At 42.5% G+C, this 26510-nt stretch overlaps 1 protein-coding gene across 1 annotated transcript in view; it reads right to left on the bottom strand.

The window, feature by feature from the left end:
- Positions 1–26510, bottom strand: part of AK8 (adenylate kinase 8) — a 66969-nt gene that overhangs the window by 8796 nt on the left and 31663 nt on the right. Inside the window, exon 12 of the mRNA XM_042831064.1 lies at positions 16372–16513. Within this exon, the coding sequence (XP_042686998.1) occupies positions 16372–16513 (142 nt within the window). The remainder of the gene's footprint in view (positions 1–16371; positions 16514–26510) is intronic.

The following is a 26510-nucleotide window of genomic DNA, read 5'->3' on the forward strand; positions in this document are numbered from 1 at the left end:
ATTTTCCTTCTTTGCCTCCTCCTTACTCTCAGCTGCTATTCGAGCATCTTTGCATTCCGCCTGGAGTTCATTCCAGCGGTGCTTTATGAATCACACAATAAGATGGCAGCCAGCACTGCCTCGGAGTAATGTGGCTGCCACGATTCCCCCCATCCATAAGGTTAGTCAGATCCATCTCCCAGAATCGAAAGCCTCTGCAGCCCCGGAGGCCCACGGTTGGGAGCCTGAATCCACTCCCCCCAGCGCAGTCCCGTTTCCTCAGATGCCTGCAGCCCTCCCTGCATTAATTACATTCTGCTGAGCAAATCTTAACTCGGGGTTAAGCACTTGGAAACTCATATCAGAAGCGATGCCTTCACTGCCTGTCTGCTGCTTTTCTCTGCTACCAACTGCTTCTAAAAAGCACTTTTCCTCCTTATAATCTTCTTCCTGACACTTTTCTTCCTTTTAAATAAACAGAATCAAATTGATAGCAAATGATGTTTAATCTTAAGCGTTCTCATAAGAAGCTACATCGGAGTCCCCCCACTCCACCATTTAAACACAAACTTCTGTTGCTGGCAGGATATTTGGTCGATGAGATAAATGAAAGAACCGACACCAAAAAGTGTACGATGTGGGGGCGAGGGGAGGGAATAAAAGAATGGATTATTATGTGTCATTTTATATGTGTGTCAAAGGAAACCAATTTCATAATAGGGAATAAAAATTCCCTGTTTAAATACTGTCAAATAAATCCTCAAATGTAATAGGGTTCACTTCTGGGGAAAAGAAAACTAAATCCGATTAAATATTAATGCGGCGTAGTATTAATTAAGAGAGAAAAAAGTCCATCAAGAGAACCCCAATATGTTTACTGTGTCCCCAGGAAGCTGGAAAATTTCACAATCAAGTGTGTAAATGTTCTAAAAAAGGGTCCTGAATATTTTATGAATATTTGTCATAAAACAGAAATAATAACCACTGTGCAGAGCTATTAGAATTAATATTTATGCTGCCCGCCATGAAATATTCATGGGGACAGAGAAAGGGGGGCCCGTAAGACAAGAATTAATTTACATTGGGCTTGGTTTACCCGCTGGCTTGATGTTTAAAGACGGGTTGACAAGGCTCCATATGAATCCGTCAGTCACTTGCAGCGGTAGGTGGGGTGAAGGCAGGGGAAGGCGGGGGGAAGCGGGTCCAAGCTGCTGACAGCTCACAGATTGAGTTTCTGACAGCCCTTAAAAAACCTAAACGGCCCCCCACCTTTTTTTCCTTCTTCCATTGCCCAAGGCGCTCTGTACTGCCACCGTTCATCCGATCTCCCCTTCCATCTGCTGAAATTAAGGAATTAATGAGCGCTATACGCTTTACAGCGGGCCCCAGGAATGTTTACTGGTGATTAAATTATAATGCAGCCAAGCTGTATAATTCATGAACCAATTAAAGGAAGTGTTAGTTGATTTGATGGGAAGAGGACGTACAAAAAGCATTTAACTAATAGGGAACCGTGGGCTGCCGGGCGCTTTGGCTTTCTCGGATTACGCGGCTAATTGCTCTGCTTTATAGGGCTGTCACAGATAGCCATACATATTTCATTGTTCTCAAATACTTCAATTGTTTGCTTTCGTGTTGCTGCTGTAATATGTAGAAGCCCAGCCAAACTTCAGTGTAGTTAAAGCACTACTCTGCAAAAGCAGGCTGCCTCGAGAGGAGGGGATGAGAGGGGCAGGAGGAGAAGGCTGGCTGACAAAGGGGAAACTTAAAGCTGCAGAGTTAAATGTCACTCAGCAATTACATGATTAAAAGGTGCAACATATGATAGTCTTTTGTTTTACAACTTTTTGGACACTAATATTCTATGCTGACTTCACCGCAGAGAAAATATTGGTAAACTAAGCTGCATTTTTGTTCTCAACACTGAGGAGCAACAGAAATAGGTGGCGAGAGAAATATATTATGAAAAAAGAATCCAGCAGGGAGGAGTTTGACTGCTGCGGTTATTGAGGATAACACATCGTGTTTTAACTTACGTGCTTCGATATTCTAGAATACTGAGAGATGAAAGAGGCTGCTTTCCCACCTGGGAAAACACTCGGTGTCTAACGCAGAGCTGCACTTGGGCTTCATACCAACAGCTTCAGTTTACTGCCCAAAGAATGGGAGGTTTACCTTTCCTGCCCAAAGAACAGGAGGTTTACCTCTGTTGCCATCCCACAAAGCTTCTCCGCTGGCCGACAGGCCGAGGGGTTTGATGGAAGAGCCCCATCAGTCAGTTGGGGTGCTCCTGTCCTCAGTCACCCACACGTGCCTTCCCTCATCAGCTCCCAGCCTGCACCCAGAACTACATCTACTGCTGGAGAAACTGGGAGAAGATGGATACCACAAATTGATGCACTACGTTGTGGTCAGCCCTTGACACCTATTGAATAAAGAACAAGTTGGGTTAACTTGGGTACTATTTCTGCAGCCCAGAACTGCAGACTGAACTTCTACACGTCCCTAATCAGACAAATTGTCACCCACCTGAGGCAGACTGGTAATTCCTAACCTCCTAATTTAGAGCTTCACCTTTCATAGCATTGTACGAATACCAACTACACAAAGTTCAAAACATCCCATAATGTAAAGCTGATCATCTGGTCCATCTGTCCCCTACTCCTGCATTGCTGCTCCCTATCACATGCCCCACACTACAGCACAGGGCATCGAGTCCCCTCTCCAAACCTATGGGCTCCAAAGAACCCAAGGATGTGTGCCAATCTGCCACAAGCAAAACTCTACAAAAATACCACTTTAAGAAAGGTTTTGTTAGGAAGGGACAGCCAGGAGCTGGTGCACAGGATTACTCTTTAAAATGTGCCAGCTTCCATTGGCATTCCAATGACAAACCATCTCCCAGCCAAGTGCCACAGCATTAAACTAATAACATCCATTTCTGCCCTTCACTTCTGCTGGCATCATTCTGTTCTAAAAGCCACACCAAAGCACAAAAGCAGAGTACTTCTGCAGTCCAATGCAGGTGTTCACCAGCACAAGGCAAGAGACTTACAGTCAGTGAGCATTTATTTTTTTTTAAAAGCAGAATGTCTCTAAAAAGTCCCTGACAATCACTTTCTTTATTCAAACTACTATATATTGTTCATTTGTTCTTCGCTTCTGGCTTAACAAATAGAGAATTTTGGCTTGAGACATGAATAGGCATTCTCTGAAATAATGGAACGTGATTCCAGTTGCACAGTATAAGAACATACCATGAACCCACCATGTGGTTGAGTGAAATGAAAACTGAATCGCCTGCTCTGGAAAATAAAAAGGTTAAATTCTCTGTGAGATTCAACTCACTCGAGTGGGCAGTGCCCAGCATCAGGGATCTGTTAACACGGCTGAAAGTCAGTATGCAATATTGGTAGGCTTTGAATTATACCACTGTTGGATTAATACAGCTGTACAATTTCAGAAGGTCTATTAAATACATTGAGGACAGCATCTGTGTGTGAGTCGATGGAGAGAAATGGGAGGACCTCACAGCCTTGTCCCAGAAACAGTGAAATGCATCAGCGTGGGCCTTACAAGGGGGAAAAACAGAGGTGAGATGGGGGCCCAGAAACCCATGATTTCTGCCCATGTTCTGCCCATGATTACTGACAGGAAACGTCAAAACTTGGCAATGTCACGAAAGGAAGCAGAAAGTATTTTCTTTGTTGCTTTTGAAGTACCTCGGATACAATCAATCATACGGCAAAAAACTTCTCTATTTTGGTTCAATGTGGAAAAGGCTATTTGCATTTCAATATGTTCAACTTATCCTGCCAATAAAAACATGGGATGATGAAGAAGAGATCAGGCCACTGGAGTGAAAAACAAGAGATGACATCCTGCAGACCTTTCAGATAAAACGGCTCCTTGCTTGTAACATTTCTGTTGACGTCCCAATATTTCTGAATGATTGGGTTTTCAAATGAGATCAGTCAGCATGCAAATGAGGAAACAGGATCAAGACATCTCCAATATCTGATTGGGTAGAGAAATTATCAAAAGGCCCTTTTTTCATATCAAATTTCCATCACAAAAGGTCAAACTTTCAACTCCCATTACTTTTGCTAACTGCATTTCACTGTGCCTGCCAGCTCATTGCTGCTGCTGTTTTCAGAGGAAAAAAGAGAAGTAGCAAATGATAACATCTTCTCACACATCTGTCATCCGGGCTGGACAAACATTTCCTAATCTGATTCTATTTTTCTCTGTAGCCCTCAAAAATCCTTGCAGCCAAAGCATCGCTTCTTGCCTGGTTAGCCATTCCTACGTTGGTTTTATTTTTCTTAGCAGTTCTCTTTTTTTTGAGCCTACGCACCGACAAAGGCACCGGCTGCGTTGCCAGAGTGTTTGTTCTACAATTTGATCACTTAACATACAATCTAAAATGTGTGATTTTCTAAAAACATTTCCTTGTGTCATCGATCTGGATCGATGCCTAAACACTCAAGTAATGGATGTTCCAAAAAAGCCAAAAGACAGAGATGCTGCATGCATTATTTTCCCCAAATCCTCAGGCAATTGCACATCCACTCACAGCCCATCCCTGACCACGATCTGCAATCCGTGGGCCGTGTGATCAGATTTGTTCCCCCAGCTCCACCACCTTCTGCTGCTGAAAGGTGCCAGCAGCAGGTGAGTTGCCAGCACAGCACCTCCAGTGCCTGCCTCCAGCTCACCCAGCTTGCTCCTGGTTGTCCCTTGGCAGAAGCTGCCACCAGATCTGCTACCACGTCCCTCTCAGTCCCTCTGACAGAGGCTTTGTTCCAACAGCAGAGCTGCCGGGTGGGATTGGGTGAGCCTGAGATTCCAAGGCTTTGCTCTGTCTGCTCAAAGCACTCCACTCCTGTTGATTCAGAGAGAACTTACAGGTCGTGTCCACAGTAGCTCAGCACTCCTCTGTCTCATCCACTGCTTTCCTAGGCTTAAAGCTGACTTTTAGAGATAGAAAGTGGGGCATCAAACAGATGAAGATGTTAGTAAAAAGTGCAGGACTCAATGTATTTGTTGCTACTGGTCCCGTAAAAAAAAAAAATCTCTCTCAATGTTATTATCATTGTATCATATATAACCCATCAGATTAGTACCTAGAGATTTCTGCTCCTCTGATTTTCTCTGTTCTTATTACTCAACAACTAAATGTTTCACAAAGCCATTTCCTACAGAAATATTTATGTTCCCAAATGTTTATTGGCCCCTCCATCATGATCAAGCTTTTATGAGCACTCCATACAGAACTCTGAATTAAATACATAATTCCTCATCTATTGGATCTTGGCTTGATGCTGCGTTTGTCTATTTTATTCAGCAAGGCACTGTGGTGAACTGCACAATGCCTTACAGAAAAACTAATTTGTACAGTAAAGATATTTCTATCCAACGCTGACTGTACGGGTTAGTGATTACAGAAAGATAATGAGGAGCAGGAGGACGTAGGGTTTAAATTCCAGCACTCGTTTATTGCGCTACGTTTCCTGAACAACCTTATAGGTAATTTTCATAGAATAGAATAGCCATCGCTACAAGGAGAGAGAAGATGCTCCTTGTAAATACTGGACAAACATTTCACCCTCACTTGCTCCATGTCACACAGGTTTCTGCAGCCACAGAGTCACTGTCCCTCAGTCAGTGTGAACAGTGGGACTTTCTCCTTGCTGGCAGCTGCTGGCTGTAGGAACAGATTGGATGTAGCAGCTCAGGAGCTGCTTTCCCAGACTGTGTCCTTTATATTTGATTTTCTACTTTTCTTCTCCTTACGACCAAATGTGCCTGTGCTGATTTGTGAATGTTTCTAAGTATCTATTAAACTAAGCTTTTGGGCTCCTTATCACATCTGATGAAGGCAACGTTATCTACTTCTTGGTATCCAACAAATTTCAGTCCCAGAACTAAGGGAAACCGTATGAATGTAGGTTCTCTGACAGCACAATAATGGTGATGGCATTTTAACCATAGGTCTTTACTCTTCACAGATCCCTTACTATTGAAACCCTAATCATTGTGCCATCTGGATAAAAGATCATTCTCTGGAAGGTTAAAATTGGCAGTATTCTCTTTCTGCCTGGAACAAGTCTGGTCAGAGGTCATTCCAGGATGAACCGGTGTCCCAGCCAGTAGTTAAGGGCTGGAGTTCACATGATTTAATAATGGGCCCTTCGAAGTAGTAGGAAAAAAAAAAATAAATCTAAGAACATTTGTTGACTGGAAGGTGTATTTGACATGAGGGTACCTTCAGGACTAAGGTGAGGATTTGTAAGAAAGAAGAATGGTGTAGCAAGTAGCTCAGCTCTGCCTTGGAATCATTAATACAGGCAACTTTTAAACAGAGTGGGTTTTCTTCATCTAAAGGATACTGCAGTTCAAACAAGACTGTCTGAATCTGTTGTGAATTACAACGTGTTTGGAATTAACAAGACAAGCTGACATCTCATCAGGAAGGAAAAGACATTTTTACACTTATTACAGTTTTAAGTAATAATAATAAAAAAATCCCGTTTCTTAAAAGGCCCACCAACACTACACAACTCTTTGTACCTAGAAATAAATTGAAGGTAAGGGCGCTCACCTCCACTTGTGCTTTGTTTGTACCAGGGAAATCTGAAAAGCTCAAAGTTTACTGTTATTTTCTCCCTGATAGAACAGGGAGAAACCTGTTCTAACACCACGGCTAACAAGAGCTTTTACCAAACCAAACCATCCAGCTCTTCCGCAGCCAAAACTCGAGGACTGTATCATCATTAAGGATTCCCAAAATACACTGTTCTCAGAGCTGTATGAGTTCACTGGCACAGCCCCACTTGATGTAGGAATTAGGCACATGTAGAGCTATGGGACATTCACTGGGCATTCTCATAACAGCGTGGGGCTGGACCCAAACGAGTTTTGGGTAGGCTTCCAGGAAAGAGCTTACACTGCCATTACCATAAATCATCCCAGAACATCAACAGCGATACAGAATCTTTCAATAAAAAGAAATGCTGCTGCTTCTTTCAGGACTGCCACTTGCCATTTCTGTTAGGTAATCAGATAGCTGTTAATTAATAAACCTGTCAGGTGAATCGTCCTGCTCTGGTCATCATTATCCGTTCTGTAACAGAATCCTGCTATCATCGCTGCTATCCACCCCATAGCTTCCAGCTCAATTAACTTAATGCTATGCAAATGAGCGGCTCTCCTCATCATTAGCTTATAGCCCACAAATGTTAATAACATAATTGGGCCTTCAACAGGGTAATTAGACACGATTTCTTCCATTAGTCTTACAAGGCTAATTATTGTTGATAGGAGAGAGGGGATGAGTCCCAGTGCTGCATGCAAAGAGGGGCAGCTGGTTAAAGCAAATATAGACAAAACATCAACAAGGTAAAACAACCGTTGAGATCTATGGCAGGGTCAGGTAGGGGTGGGAGAAAGGAAGACGGCGTGGTTGGGAACTGCTGCAGAAATTCCCGGCAAGGCAGGAACTGAAAACAAACTTTCAGCTTGAATATTGAGCTTTCCTCCGCTTAGCACTCAAACACAAGGCTTAATAAATCAGAGGTAGCTGCTCTCAGCTTCTTGCAGGCAGAACAACTTGGAAGCTGTAATGACTGAACTTCCTATGTAAGGCAAATACAATGAAGGACGTAGATGAGACCTTAAGTTCTGAATCCAGTCCTAGATTTGCCCTGTAATCCTTGGGATGAAAGCCAAGGACTTGCTCCTATTCTGGCTGTACCAAAGCACTCTCATCCATGGCAGGTAGGGTTAGGGTTACGAAATCGTAACAACTTTGCCTTACCCATGACTTAGCTCTGACAGTTCAGCGGTCTACTGGAAACACAGCCATGAAAAATATATGTCAACATGAAAAGCCCAGAAGACTCACGGGGCTGAGAAGCCATGTGATTTCCTTATTCTGTTTCTCTTCTCTTCAGCTTTGGGGCAAATTCACAGCCAATACAAATCCTTTAATTTGACTGCAACTACATGAGGTGGAATGCTTCATATAAACTTGAAAATGAGTTTCAATTACGTTCACAAAATTAGCAGCATTTCTGGTTAAATTAAACAACTTTTTTTTTTTTTTTTAATTTGCCATTTCTTGGTCTTTTGAGAGCTATGCCAAAAGAACAAATTGCTCTCTGGATCATGGCGGTTCATATCAATGGGATATTTATCAGGATTCAGATCAAAACAACCTTAATATACAACCTTTCATTTTTTTAAATTCTGAACACATGCAAATTTCAATACTGGTCTTACTGAGCTCAAAAGTACAGCATCTGTTAGGAAAGGAGAAGAAAGAAGCCTCTGTGGGACAGATGAGAGCCTTACCCAAAATGTGTTTCAGGCCTCACAAAGGACAGGCTTTAGTGATACATAAATATGTAAACACGATGCATTTAGAGACAGAAATTATAATCCTTTCATAGCACAAAAACGCTGCGTCTCCACTTACAGCTGAGACAAGGGAAGCCAATTTAAGTGATGGCAATTAATACATTTATGTGACTGCACACGATCCAGACCAACAGAATGAGATCCACTGCATCTGTCAGACTTACGGGGTCGTTCCAACACCTTTCCTGCAGGATCAGCTCCACCACTCAGCTCTGCTCTCTCAAATTGCCCCACGCTTGCTAAATTTACTAACTAGAAAATTCTGAGCAAATATCTTGTTCCAAGGCAAACAGCAGCAAATCCACTGATGTTTTAATGAAGATTACACTTTCTAATCCTCCTGGTAATGACAAACTAGTCTCCATTCAATATGCAATATTACTTGACAGTTTTAATCACCCGAGCCGTATTACATTTGCTACAGACTGATGCACTTGTCTTCCCAGATCTTCAGCATGGAGAATCTAAGCAAAAGCAGCATCATGCCAGTTCTGCCTGTGGATTTCAGCACGGCCCAATGCTGCCAGCCACACTACCTGAGTAACAGCTTTCTTACTCTGGGATGAGGCTCAGGCCCAGAGAGATTTCTAAACAGGAGGGCAGCTGGCAAAGCCTTGTCCTATGTTTTTATTCCAGCATTCCCAAATTTTGGTAACCACAGAGTTCAAAGGTAAGGAACATTTCTAATGTAACCTTGTGCAAAATCAGACAGCAAACAGGGACTTTCATAAACTAAATTTTCACATTTATTCAGAATAATATTCAGCCAACTTCTGCCACCACACCACTGAAGTAAATCAATGGTAAGAGATCCATGATCTGAGATGCCTGACAACACTGCAGACCCTCCTCTTCCTCCTGTGCTTTCTCAGACACTGTCTCCACCCACAGCTCTCAGGCACGTACAACTCTCGTCAGTTTTATCAACATATGGTCTTTTCTCCAGTGCATATTAAAATTCTGTTGCACCATTATAATTGAAGCTTTCCTCCCTCAGTTTAGTTCCTCCAACTTGTTGGTTCCAATCTCTTCTTGATACCAGCAATTTCCTTACCAAAAGCTGCTACATCCCCTAAGATAAGATTTGCATATTGGTTCTGTTGTGTGTGAACTACTGGGGAAATTAAGGTAAAGTTTTGAAAAACGGGTGCTTTAGTCCCTGAAGAAACAGTCAGAATTGACACTGCACATCATGTTTTAGCCTGGTGAGATCAATACCACACTCAACGAAATGTGACTGAGGGTGCATGGCCACATGCAGCTCCATCTTCTCCTGCACACTTATCTCAGCAAAAACATGACTTAAAAGTAGCTCTACACCAAACAGCCAAGGGCTGCAGGATGGCCCTCTCACAGCACATAGGCTGCTGCCAGATCCCAGCCCACAGGGTCAGCCCAGGGAGAAGGATGAGAGGAGAGCACACTGAGAAGCCCAAGGGGACCAGGCTCTGTGAGCTCAGTGAGCTCCTAAGGATGTTGTTACTGTTTTTATTCCCATTTTTGTCACCAAAGCAAAAATAATTCAGGAGCGAAAAGCACGTATGATCAGAGAAGCAATAACACTTTGATATCCCATGACATTCTGTGATTCTGTGATTCTGTGACTTTCATTACTTCAACAAAAGTTGTGCTGTAGGCGAATATCCTGAACTGTCTTTGCTGATTTTAGAGATTACCACCCAATGTCAGCTATTCAAAGTCACCTTGATCAAAGGCATCTAATTTTGGAAGCCAAAGGAGGATCTAGGAGCACTGGCATTGCCTTGGCAGTATGGATACTTCATGTCACTTTGTGAAGAAGCACCCAAAGCATTAATATTAAGCTCAGTGCTTGCACAGTTCGACTGTATCTGTTCCCATGCAGAGATTTTTCTGGTTTGGTTTGTCTTGTCTAACACTTGCTACAATTGCCAAAGACATGAAAAGTAGCCCAGACTACACATTTTATCAGTGTAGAGAGTCTTCAGGTTTCGTAATGTCTCTTCATTTGCAAGAGGTAGCTGCTGCAGGAAAACATCACTTCTTTTCTGCAGCAAAAAGAATGAAAGGATTCTGCGTGTGGTTTTGTGTCCTTAAAAAATAATAATAAAAAAACCTTGGCTTAGAAGTAGAAGTTTTTCTTCTTTCTCTTCCTGGAGACTTGGAAGCTTGCTGAGATCAGAGATCTCCTTAATTGCTGGACCCAGGACTTCACCAAACCAACTTCAACCATCAGAAGGAGCCTGGAAGAGGAAACCTGTAAAACTGATACCTGCTTCCCACAGCTGAAGCCAAATATACCTCTTATTCTTGCTGGAGCAGAGTAAGAAAGAAGAAGTGATGTTTGTGACAGCAAATGCAGCATCCCACAGAACGTCCAGCGAAGGCTTTCACAGCTGCATTTGATGTTTTGCTGCTCTTGGCTCAAGAGGGACAGGAATGGCTCTCTGCAGGATATGCTACCACTACAGGTCAGGCACAACGATCAGCAAAGGCTGCAGCAGTGACATCACAACCCTATTCCTGTAATGACTGATTTTTTTTCTCCTCTGTAGCGATCTACTGGATTCCTTAGTAGCAATAACATCTCTTCAGATTACTGCTGTTTCATGAGGGTAGAAATAACAGAGTCTGCTAAGGAAGAGGGAGAAAGGAGAATAAGGATTCTCCACCACCAACCAAACATCAGATGTGTCAGAGGAGATGCTTCTGTCAGTTTTGCCAAAGACTGGGTGTGCTGCTTTTTGCACTAAACTTGGAGCATTAGTTGTCACTGTGAAGAAACCTGAGGGTGTGACTGCTGGAAGGAGCCCAGATGCCAGAGCAAAGAGTGCCTTTCCATGCACAGCTGTTGTGCATAAGGTTAATGGCATAGCTATGCTTCTGCCCATCATGAAGAGCTCAGTGACAACTCTTGCAATAGAGATGGAACAGGAAAAGAAAGGTAAGTGACTGTCCTGCCCTCTCAGCTCCTAATGACTTGCCTCTTAAGATCTTACCAGGCCACTCGAATCTGTTTGGCGTTGAATATGCAGAGGAGAAGGACAAGAGTAGCTGGGGTGGGAGCACTGATGTGAGAAGTGATAATAAAAAGGAAAGCAATTAGCATTAGTGAAGACAACAGTCAGCAAGCCAGCAACCAGAAAACAGCTCTGGTAAGAGAGAGCTGCTTTCTAATCAGAAGAGACAGAAAGCAAGAGTGATTGAAACGGGGAATTGATCTGCCCATTATTTTTACTACTTCCTTTTAAAATTAAGCCATAGGCCATTTGGACTTGCATGCAGTTTCTCTCTGTCCCTGGTGCAGGCAAATTGTGGTGTACTGATTTAGTACCTTAATTAACAAACAATCTTTCTGTATTTTTCCCTTGAAAATGAGGGGAAAATAAGATATTGTTACAACATTTCTTCTTTGTTACTCATAAGGTTTTTGCATGCCATCAATTAAAATCACAACTAAAAAGATACACAGAAGCTATCATTTAAATTAGGCCAAAGTTTTAAAAACGCCCTGTAAGATTTTCCATGTCAGAATAATTCAATCACTGCTATGTTTTTTTTTTGATGCAACTATTTTGGGACTTGGCTTGTTGCTTGATAGGATTTTAATTAAGTCATTTACATTTAATTTCCAAATATGTGGCTGTTACAGAAGGCAGGAAATTAAAAAATAAAAAAAAAAGAGCCAGAAGACAGCCAGTCTTTAACAAAAATATTTCTGATATAAAAAATGAATCTGAGGAATACATATTCAGCGATAAGTATTCCAGTCCATGTCTGGTAAACTCTCAGATAATGGCAGCACGGCAGGGTCACTGGGGTTCTATTAGCTCAATTAATGAGGAGTAAGATAAGGCTAACACCTAGCTCTTCAAACGGCTCAAAAATAGAGCTGGTAGTAATGGAGTTATTAACCTTCACCAGCCATTGAATTTTGCTGCTGATTCAAACTCCATTTCCTAGTTCAGGCCTCCATTAATAGGCTGTTTATTATCCCTAATCCACACTGGGATCAGCTGCAGAAATATGAAAGCCCCAGGTAAAGACCAAATAGTTTAAAAAAATCTTTTTTTTTCCCCATTCTGATTTTTTCCTTTTGTTCTCAGCATATCCACGTATGCTACGTTAGAAATGGGGAACTTCATTACCCTAATCTGTTTGGATACAAGTTCTTAGTAGCCTGGTGAAAAAGAAGCTTTAAATCTATTATGTGAAAAGATCATATAATTGGAGATACAGCCACATCCTTTTGAAGACCAGATAAAACAGCACTGGAAAACTTGTATTGGAGAAGCTACTGCTGTTTGTTTTCTCCACTGGGAAAGAAAAACCTTTAGTATTGGAAAAATGGGTATTTGAAGTATATTGCACACTTGTTTCGTTGTACTGCTACATCATCCCTCAAGTTCAGCATCCCTCCCCAGCTTTGTCTGTCCGCATGGTGTATGGCTGGGTGAATTTTCTGCTTATTAGATGAGATGGGAACTGACAACGTTGTTATCTGCCTAATAATGAAGTCTGTGGGTACTACTGTAACATAATTAATCAATACTGAGATGTAAAACAATCAGCCCTGGATTCAGCAGAGCAAATGGGAATCTCAGGACACCCTTAGAAGTAGCCCCCATTGGAACACATGGAAAGATTGGTTTTATCATCTTGAGGGGAACTCCAACTCAAACTAGACTATAATTTTAACTACAGAGATCTTGAGTTAAAGGGTCCTCAGGCTCCTTCTTGCTGAGTTTGTACACTCAGTTGAGATTGGTTACACTTTGTCATTTTCCAGTATGTTCTCAATGAAGGAGACACTGTATAGGTACCACAATCTAAACATGAGATATTATTCACAAATGTATCACAGAAACATCTAATGGAATATGAGTGGTTATTGATGGAGATAAAATAAAAATGTATTTGTGCCTCTATATCTACATATCCAGTACACAGCACTGTGTTGAAAGCTGAACGTGGTTCTGGTTGTCCCATCATAGAAAAGGAACAGCTGGAAGAACTACAAGAAGAGAGGAGTGAATCAGCACCATCAGAAAAGTGAAATGACTTCCAAAAAAGGAAAGGGTAAACATGTCAAGATCCTTTACATGGGAACTTAGGCTGAACTGGGACATACAAGAGGATTAAAACAGGAGTGTGAGGAGAGGGTGCACAGGAAATACTTACAACTGTTTCTTTTTACAACCCAAAAAAGCCCTAGCAAAGCATTTTCATATAACGCCAAATTAACAAGTGAAACCCATTCCTACTTGGTTGAGGTCCAAAGCACAACGTGTTGAAGAAGCTATAAAGTCAAGAAAAAAGGGTTGTTAGACGTAGCTGATCAGATGAGCCTCTAGCTCAGGGCATCTGTAAACTGCTGGTGGCCACAAAGTGGTCTGGAACCAGCAGACAGCTGCTCATGAATGAGCTGAAGCTAATGACCAGAGAACAATAACAGATGAGATTGTTGCTGCTGAACTGTGTTTTATCTACACTGGGAGGGAGCAGAAAGAGACAAGAAGGATTTTGCAAAACATTAAGTAGAGTTTTCTTAATATTAGAACTGCCCAGCGCTGTGCTTTGGGTTTCCTCTTGTTGTTGCTCAAGCATTAACAATGAACAAAGCTAAAATGCCAATTTGTGGTCATGCGGATGAGGAACTGCATTCAGCCTCTTGCCTTAGAAGTTCTGAGCTTCAGGTGGCAACCTGTAATTGTGCTTGGAGTCCCACTTGCTGCAGTCACTAAGTGGTTAATGCTGTTCTTTTGCTGGATAGCTGTGAGACCACTAATGGATTCAGCTTCTCATTTGCCCTAAAGGCTGCCACAGTTCAATGCGATGAGGATCCTGTCCACTTAAGCAGTACTGCTTCGTGGGGAAGAACACAGAAAGCAGAACCAGGCTCTTCTCTGAGTACAGGAAGAGGAGTTCTCTGGTAGACAAGTTTTGTCTGATGCAAAGGAGATCTTCCTGCACCAGCCCATCAGCCAGCCTTTGCTCTACTGCAAATTCTAATTTAAACAAAACCTCACACCTTCCTCATTCAGTAGAAGATGAATTATTGTCCTTTTTGTTCCAGGGCAGTTCTTTGGATGCAGTGGCTGACTCCCTATGAGTTTTTTTTATTGTTACATTTTAACAAACTTTATGGCCCATTTTGTTTGTTTTCAAATAACTTTATTTTCCTTCTTTTCTACCATCAATTACTGGGTTTGTTTTTCTTTCCATAAGATGGAGGAGTCAGGAGACTGATCCTGCTCCATGCTGTATAATTTAGTATTATGTGTACCAGCTTTATGAGGTGGGAGTCAGATAAAACATAGTATTTGAACACTAACCATTTATTAGCTCTAAGGAATAGATTTATGACTTGACAACCAGACAATAACTCTGTGTTCTGATCAGCCAAAGAGGTCTACTTTGAGTTCAAAACACAGAGTAACATACTCTTTCACAAATAATTTTGTTTACTGATGTGACTAGATTTTAATAATAAACTTGATATATATGTAAATTTATTTTAATCTAATTTCATCAACAGAGTCCTCCTAAAAATGAGACTTTGCAGATTGTTCCGTGTCTGATTTATAGATTTCTGCATCCTATTCCCAGATTGATTTCAGGGCTATAATTCTATCAGGGTTTTCTCCTGATGTCAGAAACACCACCTCTGCAGATAGTGTTTTATAACTAGCATCACAACTGCAACTGAATTACTGCCCTGCTATCCTATGCTGCAATATGTCCTTTTGTTTATAATCACCCTCTCTCCCTCATACACCTACTGCTTCAGCTGCACGGAAAATAACAGCTCCAAAATCAATCAGGTAGCACGATGCCTATTTTTGTCCCCTACTCCAAGCCCTGTGTAAAACAGTAAGGGCCAAATTCTTGACTCAGATCTGAATGCGCCTTGCTCTTTAAAGAAAATGGAGGCTGAGGAAATGGATGAGTGCCAAATTTCTCCATGGAAGATCTCAGAACGAGTTGTTCTTTCTCACTTGATGAGGTCCCAGCCCTGTGAAGGAGCACCCTGCGCACACTGGAGCATTCACAGTGATCTCATGTGCTCAGACACTCGTTCAGAGACTGCGGATCTACTTTTTAAGTGCACAGGAAGAATAATCCACGGGAAATGCTATTTAATTGTCACTAGCATTGCTACCAAGATTCTTTCTCCACTTCTTTCACGACAAAGGCAGCCACAGAGAAGACACAGGAAGAATACCCTCACCAACTTAAACACTTTTTCCACCATTAGTTCTTAGATAGAAACAAGTTTTTAGAAGCTCAAGGACCACGTATTTCCACTGTGTGCCTTGGGAGTGGCCATCATGTCACCCAGTTGCACAGACTGAACCAGGAACTCCTGGAGCAGAATGGAAAAGCTTCTCAGCATAGATAAGTCTACCAACATTTCAAATGCTCACCACCTTTGGACCAGCTGTGAAGACTAACCCCTCTGTATCTGCCTGTATTACAAGTTCTCTTTTGATGCTCATTTCTCCTCTATTGCATTTCTGAACAATGCTTTATGGCTCAAATAAAATATAATTCTCATGTTGTCTTTAATTATTTCACAAAACCCAAAACTCTCATAACGAGTCCTTGCAGTACTAATATATTCCATGATATTATGCCAGTGCTAAAGCAAGAGGATGTCAATCCCCCTCCTGCTGCAAATAAAAATACACCTCCTGATGTAATCCAAACTTTAATCCATTTCTTATGGTTTTATGGCGTGCCTTTAAAAGCAACTCAGACAAACGAGCGGAACAACTTCCCCTCTCTTCCACAGTTTAGCCATCTGATTTCTAATTTGTAAGGCTTTGTAAGGCCAATGCTCTATTTCCAGCTCTTTAGAATGAGACCCCCTTTCTAGATATGGAAGGAATAAACAGAGGAGTTGCAGCTGCCTACGTAATGTCAGCAAAGATTTGTATATCTCCACAGGCTTATTTGCAATGTATGTAATGTGCTAAATATATATCTTACCTGTTTGGAATAATACATGCTTTTTGCAGCCTCTCTGCCTGCTCTATGTCCCTCGGGAAGCCACGAAGCACCCAGCCCTTGGTCATGCAGTCTGGTGCATTCAGGCGTCTCTCCAGGATCTTCATAACCGTGTTGTCTGGGACTGCAAAGGATTACAAAGATGACATTTCTTTTGTACACTGAGTCTGCAATTAAAGAGGCAAGCATGCCACTGCTTCTGGTTAAAAGGAACAACAAAAACAGAAACGTGTTTACAGATGATGGATTTTGGAGACAGGATCTTTTCGAGCCCGCGCATCTACTGTGCTGTCACAGAAACCCCCAGATCATAAGAAACCATAGGATTACAGCAAGTGTTTGGTGAGAACTGACACCCAGATAGTTCTGCCTTCTCCTTTTTCTCTCATATTGGGATGATGTCACAATGAAGTGTGTGACATAATCTTATAAAAATGCAAAAATAATGACCTGATCCTAAAATCAGGGGGAAAAACAAACGTCTGCAGCATTCTGTATTTAACTTTGGAGATGATAATGGTTCTGCAATAGCAGGCTGGATGTGCTACTTCTCCATTTTGCCCAAAGGCTTGAAGCTTTTACAACCAAAAATACACTTCCAAAACGTGTGTCAACTACTGTGGTTACAGCACTGATGACTCCAATTTTAGAGACAGAAGTTTTCTTTCCTCTGTTATTATTTATCTTTTAGGCAAGAGAGTAATACCTGCAAGAGCTTGGCTGGGCTTACAATCACCATGCAGCTTTTTAAATTCTAGGTAATCATACACAGGAGGTATCCTGCATAACAGACCCCATAAAGTAAAACATTTGTACTGTAAATATTTTTACCATTTTTAAACAAACTGGAGAATTCAGTAACCAGCTTCAATACCAACGACTTAATTTTCCAGAGGCCTTGAATTGTGTTGGGATTCTTGTCAAATAATGCAAAGAAAGGGCAGCAAAACCACCTCCAGCCACATCCCACAAAGCAGCCAAAGTGATCTGCAAGAAGCAGTGAGAGTCTCTCCTCTTCATTTGTGCTCTGTGTTTAATACACTGTTGCCTCTACTGGAAGCAAGCAATAAAAAACGCGACATAAATCCACATGGTGGGATGCTGATGTTCTGATACTCGCCCTGCCATCACATCTGCATACAGAAATACAACAGGTTTTTGTAGGAGGGTGTGTGTGTCAGATTTCTGACAATGCAATTTGCTTTAGGACTGACTGACAGCAGCGTGCCTGTGTTTAGAGGAGCATATTATTATTGTCAGTGCACGTTTACACCCTGGATACAAGCTGGGTTTGAACTGCAGTAATAGAATCCATTTGCTCCCTGAAATTTAATATTTCCTAAAGACTTATACCTCTATCATGAAATTCATTACCTCTCCTTTAAGTAATCAAATTACTGAGTTTACAGAATTGCACTCAGAATTCAATGTACCAGCAAAAATGGAGGAAAACCACAGGGAATTAATTACAAAACAGATTAGTGTATTAACTGAGGGTACTCGTTTCACATTATTAAAAACAAACAACAAAAGGAAACACAACCAACCAACCAAAAAACCCAACAAGATAAAGAGCGCTATTCTCCATCTGCTAAAAGAAAAAGAGAAGGTATGGAATAAAATCATCACCAGTCACTTGACAGGGGGTAAAATGACAGTGCAAAACTCGGCATTGCATTAAAAATGGGACTGATAAAACTAACAGCAGGTGGGAATGTTATCAAGCAGTGTTACCTATCTAACTACCCAAGAGCTGAGCTGCAGGCTGGGAGTAGCAGCAGCATTGCAGAGCTGTCTGCAGGTCAGCTCTTCTCCCCGCCCTCCAGGTTTCAAGATCTAACACAAAACCAAGCCATTCCAGTAGGAAAACAAGAACAAAATCCCACCTTCTCTTTCCTGAAAACGTATTCCCATGCAAAGATGGGTGGAATTTCCCCAGTACTCATGAATTTCTGGCTGTGACGCCAAACTTTCAGTCTCCACTCACATTGTTTTGTCATGATTCCCGCTGGAATGGATGTAAAGATGCCAAAACGTGTGATTTTTGAAACTTACAGAATGCTTAAAGATGGTTGTGCAAGGGAAATGAATGAGGCCCCCAAAGCCATGCATAAACCCATGCTAAGGTGAGACTGCATGATCCCACATTCCCTGCAAGATGAACTCCAGGGAACTGGGGCAAGAGCTTGGAGCCCTGGAATGGCACAGAAACACAAGTGGGTGCACTCTGCTGTTGGGCTGCCAGCACATCTTCAGAGATTCTCCAGTTCCAGGAGTCAAACTGCTCCCATCCTGCATAAGGGGAGGAGAAACACCACAGCCTACAAGCAGTTAAAATGCAACTGTGATGGGAACCATCTGACTCATCTGATCACTTCCCATTAGTCTTCTATGAAGCCTGAGGATGAAAATCCTCCCGTTTTGTGACTGCTTTTGGAAAAAGCACTGAAGCCAACACAAGAGGGAAAAAAAATCAATCAGGTTGAAGTAACAATTAATTAACAATACAGCCAACAATACACCAGGTTGATGGGTCTTTTGAGGAGTACTGGGGATTACGTGGTAACCCTGATATCCTGCTAATTTTGGTGATGACTGATGAGAAGAGATCAGCAATACTGTTCACATTGCTTGTGTGCCCACGTACATCCATGTATCAGTGAATAATATAGATGCTTACATACTTCTGTGCCTCCTTCTAAAGCTTGATGGTGAGAAATAAAACATAAACAAGTCAGACAGCAAGCTCTGCTCTCCTCTTGATTAGCAAACATACCTATCACTTCAACACAATGGGGGAACATAGCTTGTTGGCTGTTCAATGGCATTACAAAGTACATCAGCTGCCCTTGAACAGGAACAGCCGCACTTAAAACGGCTGCATTAAAACTGTAAAACATCTTCCACAGGCCAGAGAAACAAAAAAGGGGGAGGAGGGGAGAAAGAAATCAGTATTTTGCCGTGGTATAGACAGTAAGTAATGAAGAACGCTGCAGTATGGTATTTTTATTCCTTTTCACTCATGTGGAACTGTCTCTGGAATGCAAGGGAAATTAATAACCTGTAATTGGAGTGGCACACAGCCTGTGAGCAACTAGCCATAGGTCTCCTGGCCTTTAGCACACGACCCAGAGGGCTATACAGCAAAGTAGAGTCTACAGCTTTTCTGATGAGGCAGTCAGTCTACATGTTTTCAGTAGATTATGAAGCACGAGAGCTTTGAATAATCAATTCCTTTTCAACATAAGCTTGTGTGAGTTTCCAACTCTGAAAGTTGGGGGAACGAGGCTCTAGAGAGATTTTACTTTATCATTAGAGAGGTCCAAAGATAAGTTTCTTGTAAAAATTACAGTTTGCTACAAAGAGATATCCAGAGCAGGCAGTTGGAGCACATCTCTATTAAGGAGCAAAATTAAGGTACAGGAGTAAAACCCACCCTCAGAAGTAATTCTTCAGAGCTCCAATGGCACCCTATGCTGAGAGCAGTGGGGCAGGGGCACGGTGAGCCTCCAAAATGGCACACGTGGCAGGACTGGGCCACAATCAGCTCCATGCAGAAGTATATGCAGAAATGAACTATGTTTTTGCCTAATGTCAATAGCGCACAGCGCATCCCCTTCAGCTCTCAGCCTGTTTTGGCTGTGCTGATGGTCCAGACCACACAGCTGGCCATGACACTAAGCAGCCCAAAGGTAAGGGCATGCATGGCACAGGAACAGAAGCTGGAACTGCTGCACGGACACCCAGAGAGCTCCTGTCTCCATGACTGTCAATCAGCCCCTTCCAGCAGACCATTAAAAAATAAATTTACTTCCCAGAGCTTCAAAGCTTTTCACAGGTAAAAGGTATTCCGCATGAAAAGCACTTTCTCATGAAACTCAAAGGAGTGTGGCCTATTAGCTCTGACCCAACCCATAGATCTGCAGGACTAATAGAAAACCCTATCAGGCAATCAGTTGACAAAATCATACCATCTGCTCAAGACAAAAGTAACAGAACATTAAAGGCACAGACTGAGAGGCAAAAACAGTGCTTGAGAGCTTACAGGGCACCATTCCCCAATAGCTTCAGTGCTGTCAGTGCTCCGAGCTATACGATTATCATATTTAAATGGATTCCTCCTCCACCTATTTCTCTCTAAAACAGACGTCTGAAGCCTATTGACTCGCTTCTCCAATGCTATAAACCCTTGATTTTAAGGAGGGCATAAAAGCATTTGCAGGCATAAATTCTGTCAGCTTTGCACCATAAAAACTTTAAGGTCCTTTTGACAGTACTGTCCATTTGCCCTTTATACTTCACTCAGAGATTTTTTTAGCAGAAGACTTTCACTGCTAATTCAGATGCCTGAGGCTTGATCCCAGTACCTGACAGTTAACATCTTGCCCTGAGTAGAAGCTACTGCCAAAGGCTGCTTTCCCAGATTGTGGTGTCAATCCTAAAATTAGCAAAGCACGCAATTTTGCTTATTTTTCTGCTCTATAAACTCCGCATTATTCACATTAGGTAATTTTATTTGCACCTTTCAGAGAGGCACTCCATTTTCACACCCACGTTCGCCCCAATTTAATAACATCCAAAAACGGCATTCCTTAGCGACACGCGATCGCGTAGCCCGACCGAGATTTTCACATAACACCTCCAGCACGCAGGGACTTCTTCCTCCATCTCACAGTTGGACAGAACCAACCATCCCCACTGCGGGTGGCGACGCGCGGAATCCGACCCGCCCCGGGGCAGCGCCGCACGGGGAGGGCAGCGGCGCCGCTCCCGGTTGTACAGCGCCACCTGCCGGCCGCGGCGGCTCAGCGGGAGCAGCGCCTGAGTGCAGCTGCCCCGCGGCCCTCGGAACTCAACAGCGGGGCTCTCGGAATCGAATTGCGGGGCTCTCGGAATCTCGAAGCCCCAGCACCGCACGCGTCGCTCCTTCCCGAGCGCTGACGCTGCTGCGTTGGCGACAAAGAAGGAGAGAAGGTAAGGGAGAAGAGCGGCCCGCGGTGTTTGCGAAGAGCTGTGAACGCTTATTTAATCATCTCTCATCGGATGGAAAATGCACGCAGAAATACAGCCTGCGGTCGCTCATTTCACATGTGCAGCGCCGAGAGGATGACTCCCCGGAAGAACAGGAATTATTTTAATGCAATAAAACGGCCGCATTTTAGATATATATATATATTTTTGTCTCTTCTAACATTGTAGAGCCTCCTTTTTTTTTTTCCTTTTCCTTCCTCTCCCCCCTCAGTTTTGTTGTCATTTAATAAAAATTAAAGGTTTTCAAGAGAAGTGACAGCAGCATTTTTAACGCAGGTACAACCCCAAATCATCAATCAGATGATAGCTGATGATGTGTGACAAATTCAGACTTTCAGAACCGTATGATGAAGTGAAAGGAGCGCATCGTTCCTCCTCGGTTACCAAGGCAGAGATCTCCTCCTGTTCACAGCCAGGGATGGGGGAAAGCACTCAGCCCTGCGTTGCTTTACCTGCCAGTGGCACCTTCTGTTTAGCAACGGAAATTCAGTCCAAGTCCTGCATCCACCAACAACAAATAAAGCTTTTCTCCTCTAAAAACAGGCCCTGTGTTTTTAGGTGTTTTCAAGCATCTCTGCATAATTTGCCTAATGGCAGCAGCCATCAGCGAGCCCTGGGATGATCTAGTGGGCTGACAGCAAGGTCAGATCCACACACCTGGGTTCCCATCCCCAAACACACGCTGATTGCAGCACGGTTCGAGCTGATTTAGGTGTTCTGCCTCAGTTTACCACCTGCAAGATAAAAGCTGCTCTGAATTGCCTCAAAGGGATGTTTCTAACCTGCAAGTTTCTAAAACTAGCAGGAAATCGTGTATTTGCACCACTGCTTCTTACTCCTTCAGCTTCTGCAGAGAGAATACAGCTAAATGTCAGGCAGTAAGCACAGTTCTCACCCAGGTAATGCATCATTTCCAGGGTACTCAACAAAGCTCCCTCTCTCTTCCTTATTTCTACAACAGCTCTACTGAAGAGCACAGGGCTTGTGGTAGAATTTGGGCTATAAAACCCTTTTTTTTTTTTTTTTTTTTTTTTTTACACTGACAATATTAAAAAAAAAAAAAAGAAATTCACTCTGACAGCCCTGCTGAAAGCCACCTTGTCTTTCTATACCAAATATAGATTTCATCATATGATGAGGAGGATATTAAGGGGTCTGTCATCCTCCAGCAGTGATGCCTGGTGCCAGCCTGCTCCCCTTGCTGCTCCCCTCACCCACCATCCTCATTCAGGGGCTCCCAGCCACACAAACCACCAGACCAGCACCTCACACCACCCCAGCTCACCACATACTGAGTAGAAAACAGTGAATGAATGTCACGTTTCCAAAACGTAGAGTGATACATAAGAGCTATTTAATGTTTTGCTTGTCACAATAAAATGTTTCTATTCATACAGCTCCCAGTGAAACACAGCCAAAGACAGAATTGGATGATAAACTCCAAAGATCTTAGAAAGGGGTGCTGCCAATGTGCATTCCCTTCCACTTATCTTATAAAAACACTGTGATTTCACCATCCCAAACTCCAAACAGCAGAACAAACAATTCAAGCTTTTTGCCCAGCAGCTGGTGCTGCAAGAAGAGCAGCCAGGAAGAAAATAAAGAACTTATTTCTATGTTTTCTAAGAATGACAGTCAGCAATAGAGATCAAAATAAACAGAAGATCAGTACTCGGAATCGATATTCTGCTTTGCTGTTTAAAAGCCCTGATAAGCACGAGGCCCAGCATGGCCTCAGCTTCCCTCCAATCCAGGAGGGTTTTGTGGCTCTGTGTTGATTCACAGTGATCCCTGATGACTCCAAAGGGTGACTGTGGGCATTACCTTGTCATCTACAAAGTGCTTCAGCCCCTTCCTCATGCAAACCCACAGAGCCCAGCAGCGTCTCTGCGAAAGGAAGGCACCTATTGATACTCTGGTGACAAGGACAATGGCAAACACTGCTGCAAAACCAGGAGGATGGCAACACATGCATGGGCAGAGCCGTGCCCACTAACTGCCATCCTCACAACAGCTCAGAGCACAGCCTCACCAGCCTCTAAAGTCACACCGACTCTACAGATTGCTTCTGATCTGCCTCCCTGTTTGTGTGTGCGTGGTTCTGTTTGTTTGCTTGGTGGTGGTTTGTTTTGTTGTTGGTTTTTCTTTTTGTTGGTTTTTCTTAATCCCAAATGGGGCGGCATTAAAGAATGCCTTTGTGCCCAGGTCTCTCCAGTGTCACCCAGCAGATCTGGTGACCACACGCAGAGGTTTGCATTGTTTGCATGTTGTGCTGGAGAAAGTCAACATATTGCAATTGCCAAATAAAGGAAATGGGGGACGGCTCCAATTTACCACACTGTGGTGATTCAACACATTAAAGAACAAAAGTAAAAAATCAGAAAAGGAGATGACAACTTACTGTCCACGTGCCCCCATGTGAAGCTTTCTATTCTACGACCTTCCATCTGTTACTAAAATACAGACACCTAAACCAGAAAAAAAAAAAAAAAAAATAGATATTTAAATTTTATTTTGTTCTCTTGACCACCAATTTTCTCCTGGCAGGAAAAAAGGCTGCTACCTATTTTCCATAAAAAACCCCTTTGTAGCGGTCCCAGAGGAGAAGTCAAAAGTTTGACTTGAAAAACGGAGCTACTTCAAAAGCATTGTCAAACAGAGGTGAAGGTTCCTTAAAAATGCATAAATTAAAGGAGGGTGCATTCACAAATATCTTCCTAACTTTCTATGGTGTGTGTGTGACTGAGGGGTGTATATAAATGAACGCGCGCCCTTGTTATGAAATGAACTTAAATAAAGTAGGAAATCGATTTGTTTATTAGGTGCTGTTTGGACTCTGAGCATCCGCGTGTGTGTGTGCGCATGTGTGTGAAAAATGAAAGAAAAATGGAGAGTTTTTTTCAATAATAAAAAGGGAGTTGCACTGCAGGGCCCCTAAAGCTTGTGAAAAATTAAACTCGACGGATTCAAACTGTCCTATTTCCACTTCAAAAGAGAAGAGGCACTGAGCTCTTCCCAACTTATCTTCAAACGCCCAGCACCCTAGAAAGTTTCTTAAAAAAAAAATAAAGTCTCTAGTTCCCCCAAGCACTGTACCCGTTACTGTAGCTGCTGTCTCTCCCTCTTCTAATTATACCCATGTGAGTCTATTAATCAACTTGTAAATTATTTAGAGAGCCATGCGCTGTCTTCAGCTAGTACAAACACACTGCATGCAAAGACTTGCTGAAAACCAATGGAGCTCCCAAAGGGTCTCTCTCCGATGTTCAGACAGCTTGCAGCTCGCCAGTACAGAGCTGCTAAAAACAAGAAATAACACGGAGCTTACCTCCTCAGATAGAAGGATTTACTCAGCCTTTCAACTCCCAAACTCTTTGCAAGTTTTTAAACAAAGAGGAAGCTGCTCTATTGTCAAACCTGTGCTTTGCACTTAGCGACGAGGATATTAATTTGATGTCAATAAAACAAACAAACAAACAACCCCACAAGTGCTTTCAGGGAGGCTGTGATCACTGTCACCAGGGGACCCCGACTTTCAGAGGTGGCACCAAAAACCACCCCTTTACATCCATCCCAGTTGAAAATCAGGGCAGAAATCATCGTTTGTGCCGTAATGGTTGTTATTAGAAAAGAGGAGAAATTAGGGAATTCCGGATTGTGCCCCCCACACAAAGACTGCCATTGGGGACAGCTTCGTATGTTACTGCTTGAAAAAGGAAGAGGGAAAAAACCAACACGGACTGCGTGCGTTCGATCCTAACAGGCTGCACACAGCGCCGTGTTATTTGTCTTCCGTGAATCTCTTTACCACCTGAATGCTCATTTTGGTGGGGAAAAAAAACCAACGTTACCCAAACTAATAGCGGTTCTCCCAGCTGAAAAGCAAAATCTTTCTGCTTCAGGGTTGTTGGTTTTTTTTCTGCCCTTCGTGCTGTTTTCCTGTCGTTTCATTTTTCCTGCATCCATTTATTGCAGCCTCACAAACGCATTAACTAGCAGTGATCACTCCGTGCTGTTTCACCACAAAGACATATCAGGCTGAACAAATTTCTTTTCAACTGACTGATGGCTTTTCTTTTTCTTGTCCAAATTCTTCTGCTTTTTTCAGCAGAATAGCCCTCAGAATTACAGCAATCTGAATCAACAAATCCTGCATAAAGGCCTTCAAGGACTTCATCAAGCCAGAGGAGTCTGTGAATGTGGACTGTCTATACATGTGCCTTGTTCACATTTGCTCTCAAATACTGGAAGGGAAGGAGCAGCCCAAGGAACAGACTTTTCACAACGTTCCAGTAGCAGCCAAATGGAAAGAATCCTTTTGAAGGAGCCGTCCTGCTGCCTGGGGAAGGGTCATTGCCTGGGAAAGCTCCTTAGAGCATCTCATCCCTCACACGTTAGTCTTCCCATCCCAACCAAACAAACAGTAATTGCTGAATCCAGCTTTACCGACCGAGATTTAAGCTAACAGGAGATAGGGACCAGGAAACTGGTATCAGATTCCAGGTTGGTCTTTTTCTGCCTAGAGTATATTTAGCAATAATTGCACAGCATTCAAAGAAAACCACATTGTACTAAAGGAATAATCAGCACATTCCAGATGTGTTGTCCAAAGAATAAATCTGTGTTTGTGATATAAAGAAGGCTGTCTGGTTGTTGAACTTTTAACTGAGAACACACATTAAAATATCTAGTGCAAGAAAAAAAAAGTGTTCTGGGAATTAATAAAAGGAGTGGGTTCAAAATGCTCATGCTACCTTCATTAAGCAAAATAAATTACCCCACAAAAAACCTGATGAGTTTGATGAAACAAGAGCTAAGGTCTTTATGAGAAAACAAGCACTAGAAAACACTGAAAATGGGAATGCACTGAGTTGCCTTCTGGGATGAATAACAGAATTGTTTGAGCTGATCTTGAAATGCATGTAGTATACATGAAGCAGCAGTACAGGAAAGAAACAATAACAAGGAATGTTTGTGAATCCTGAAAACAAGGAGAGATCTGAGTTAGTCATCCAGAACTAGAACAGAACAGGCAGCGGACAGCCTCAGTAACTCCATAATGAGTTAGATTTGAATAAGCTATTTTTTTG

The sequence above is a fragment of the Centrocercus urophasianus genome, unplaced genomic scaffold (assembly GCF_019232065.1).
Source record: "Centrocercus urophasianus isolate 14NV4802_14NV808 unplaced genomic scaffold, USGS_Curo_1.0 seq_34, whole genome shotgun sequence".
Classification (NCBI taxonomy): Eukaryota; Metazoa; Chordata; class Aves; order Galliformes; family Phasianidae; genus Centrocercus; species Centrocercus urophasianus.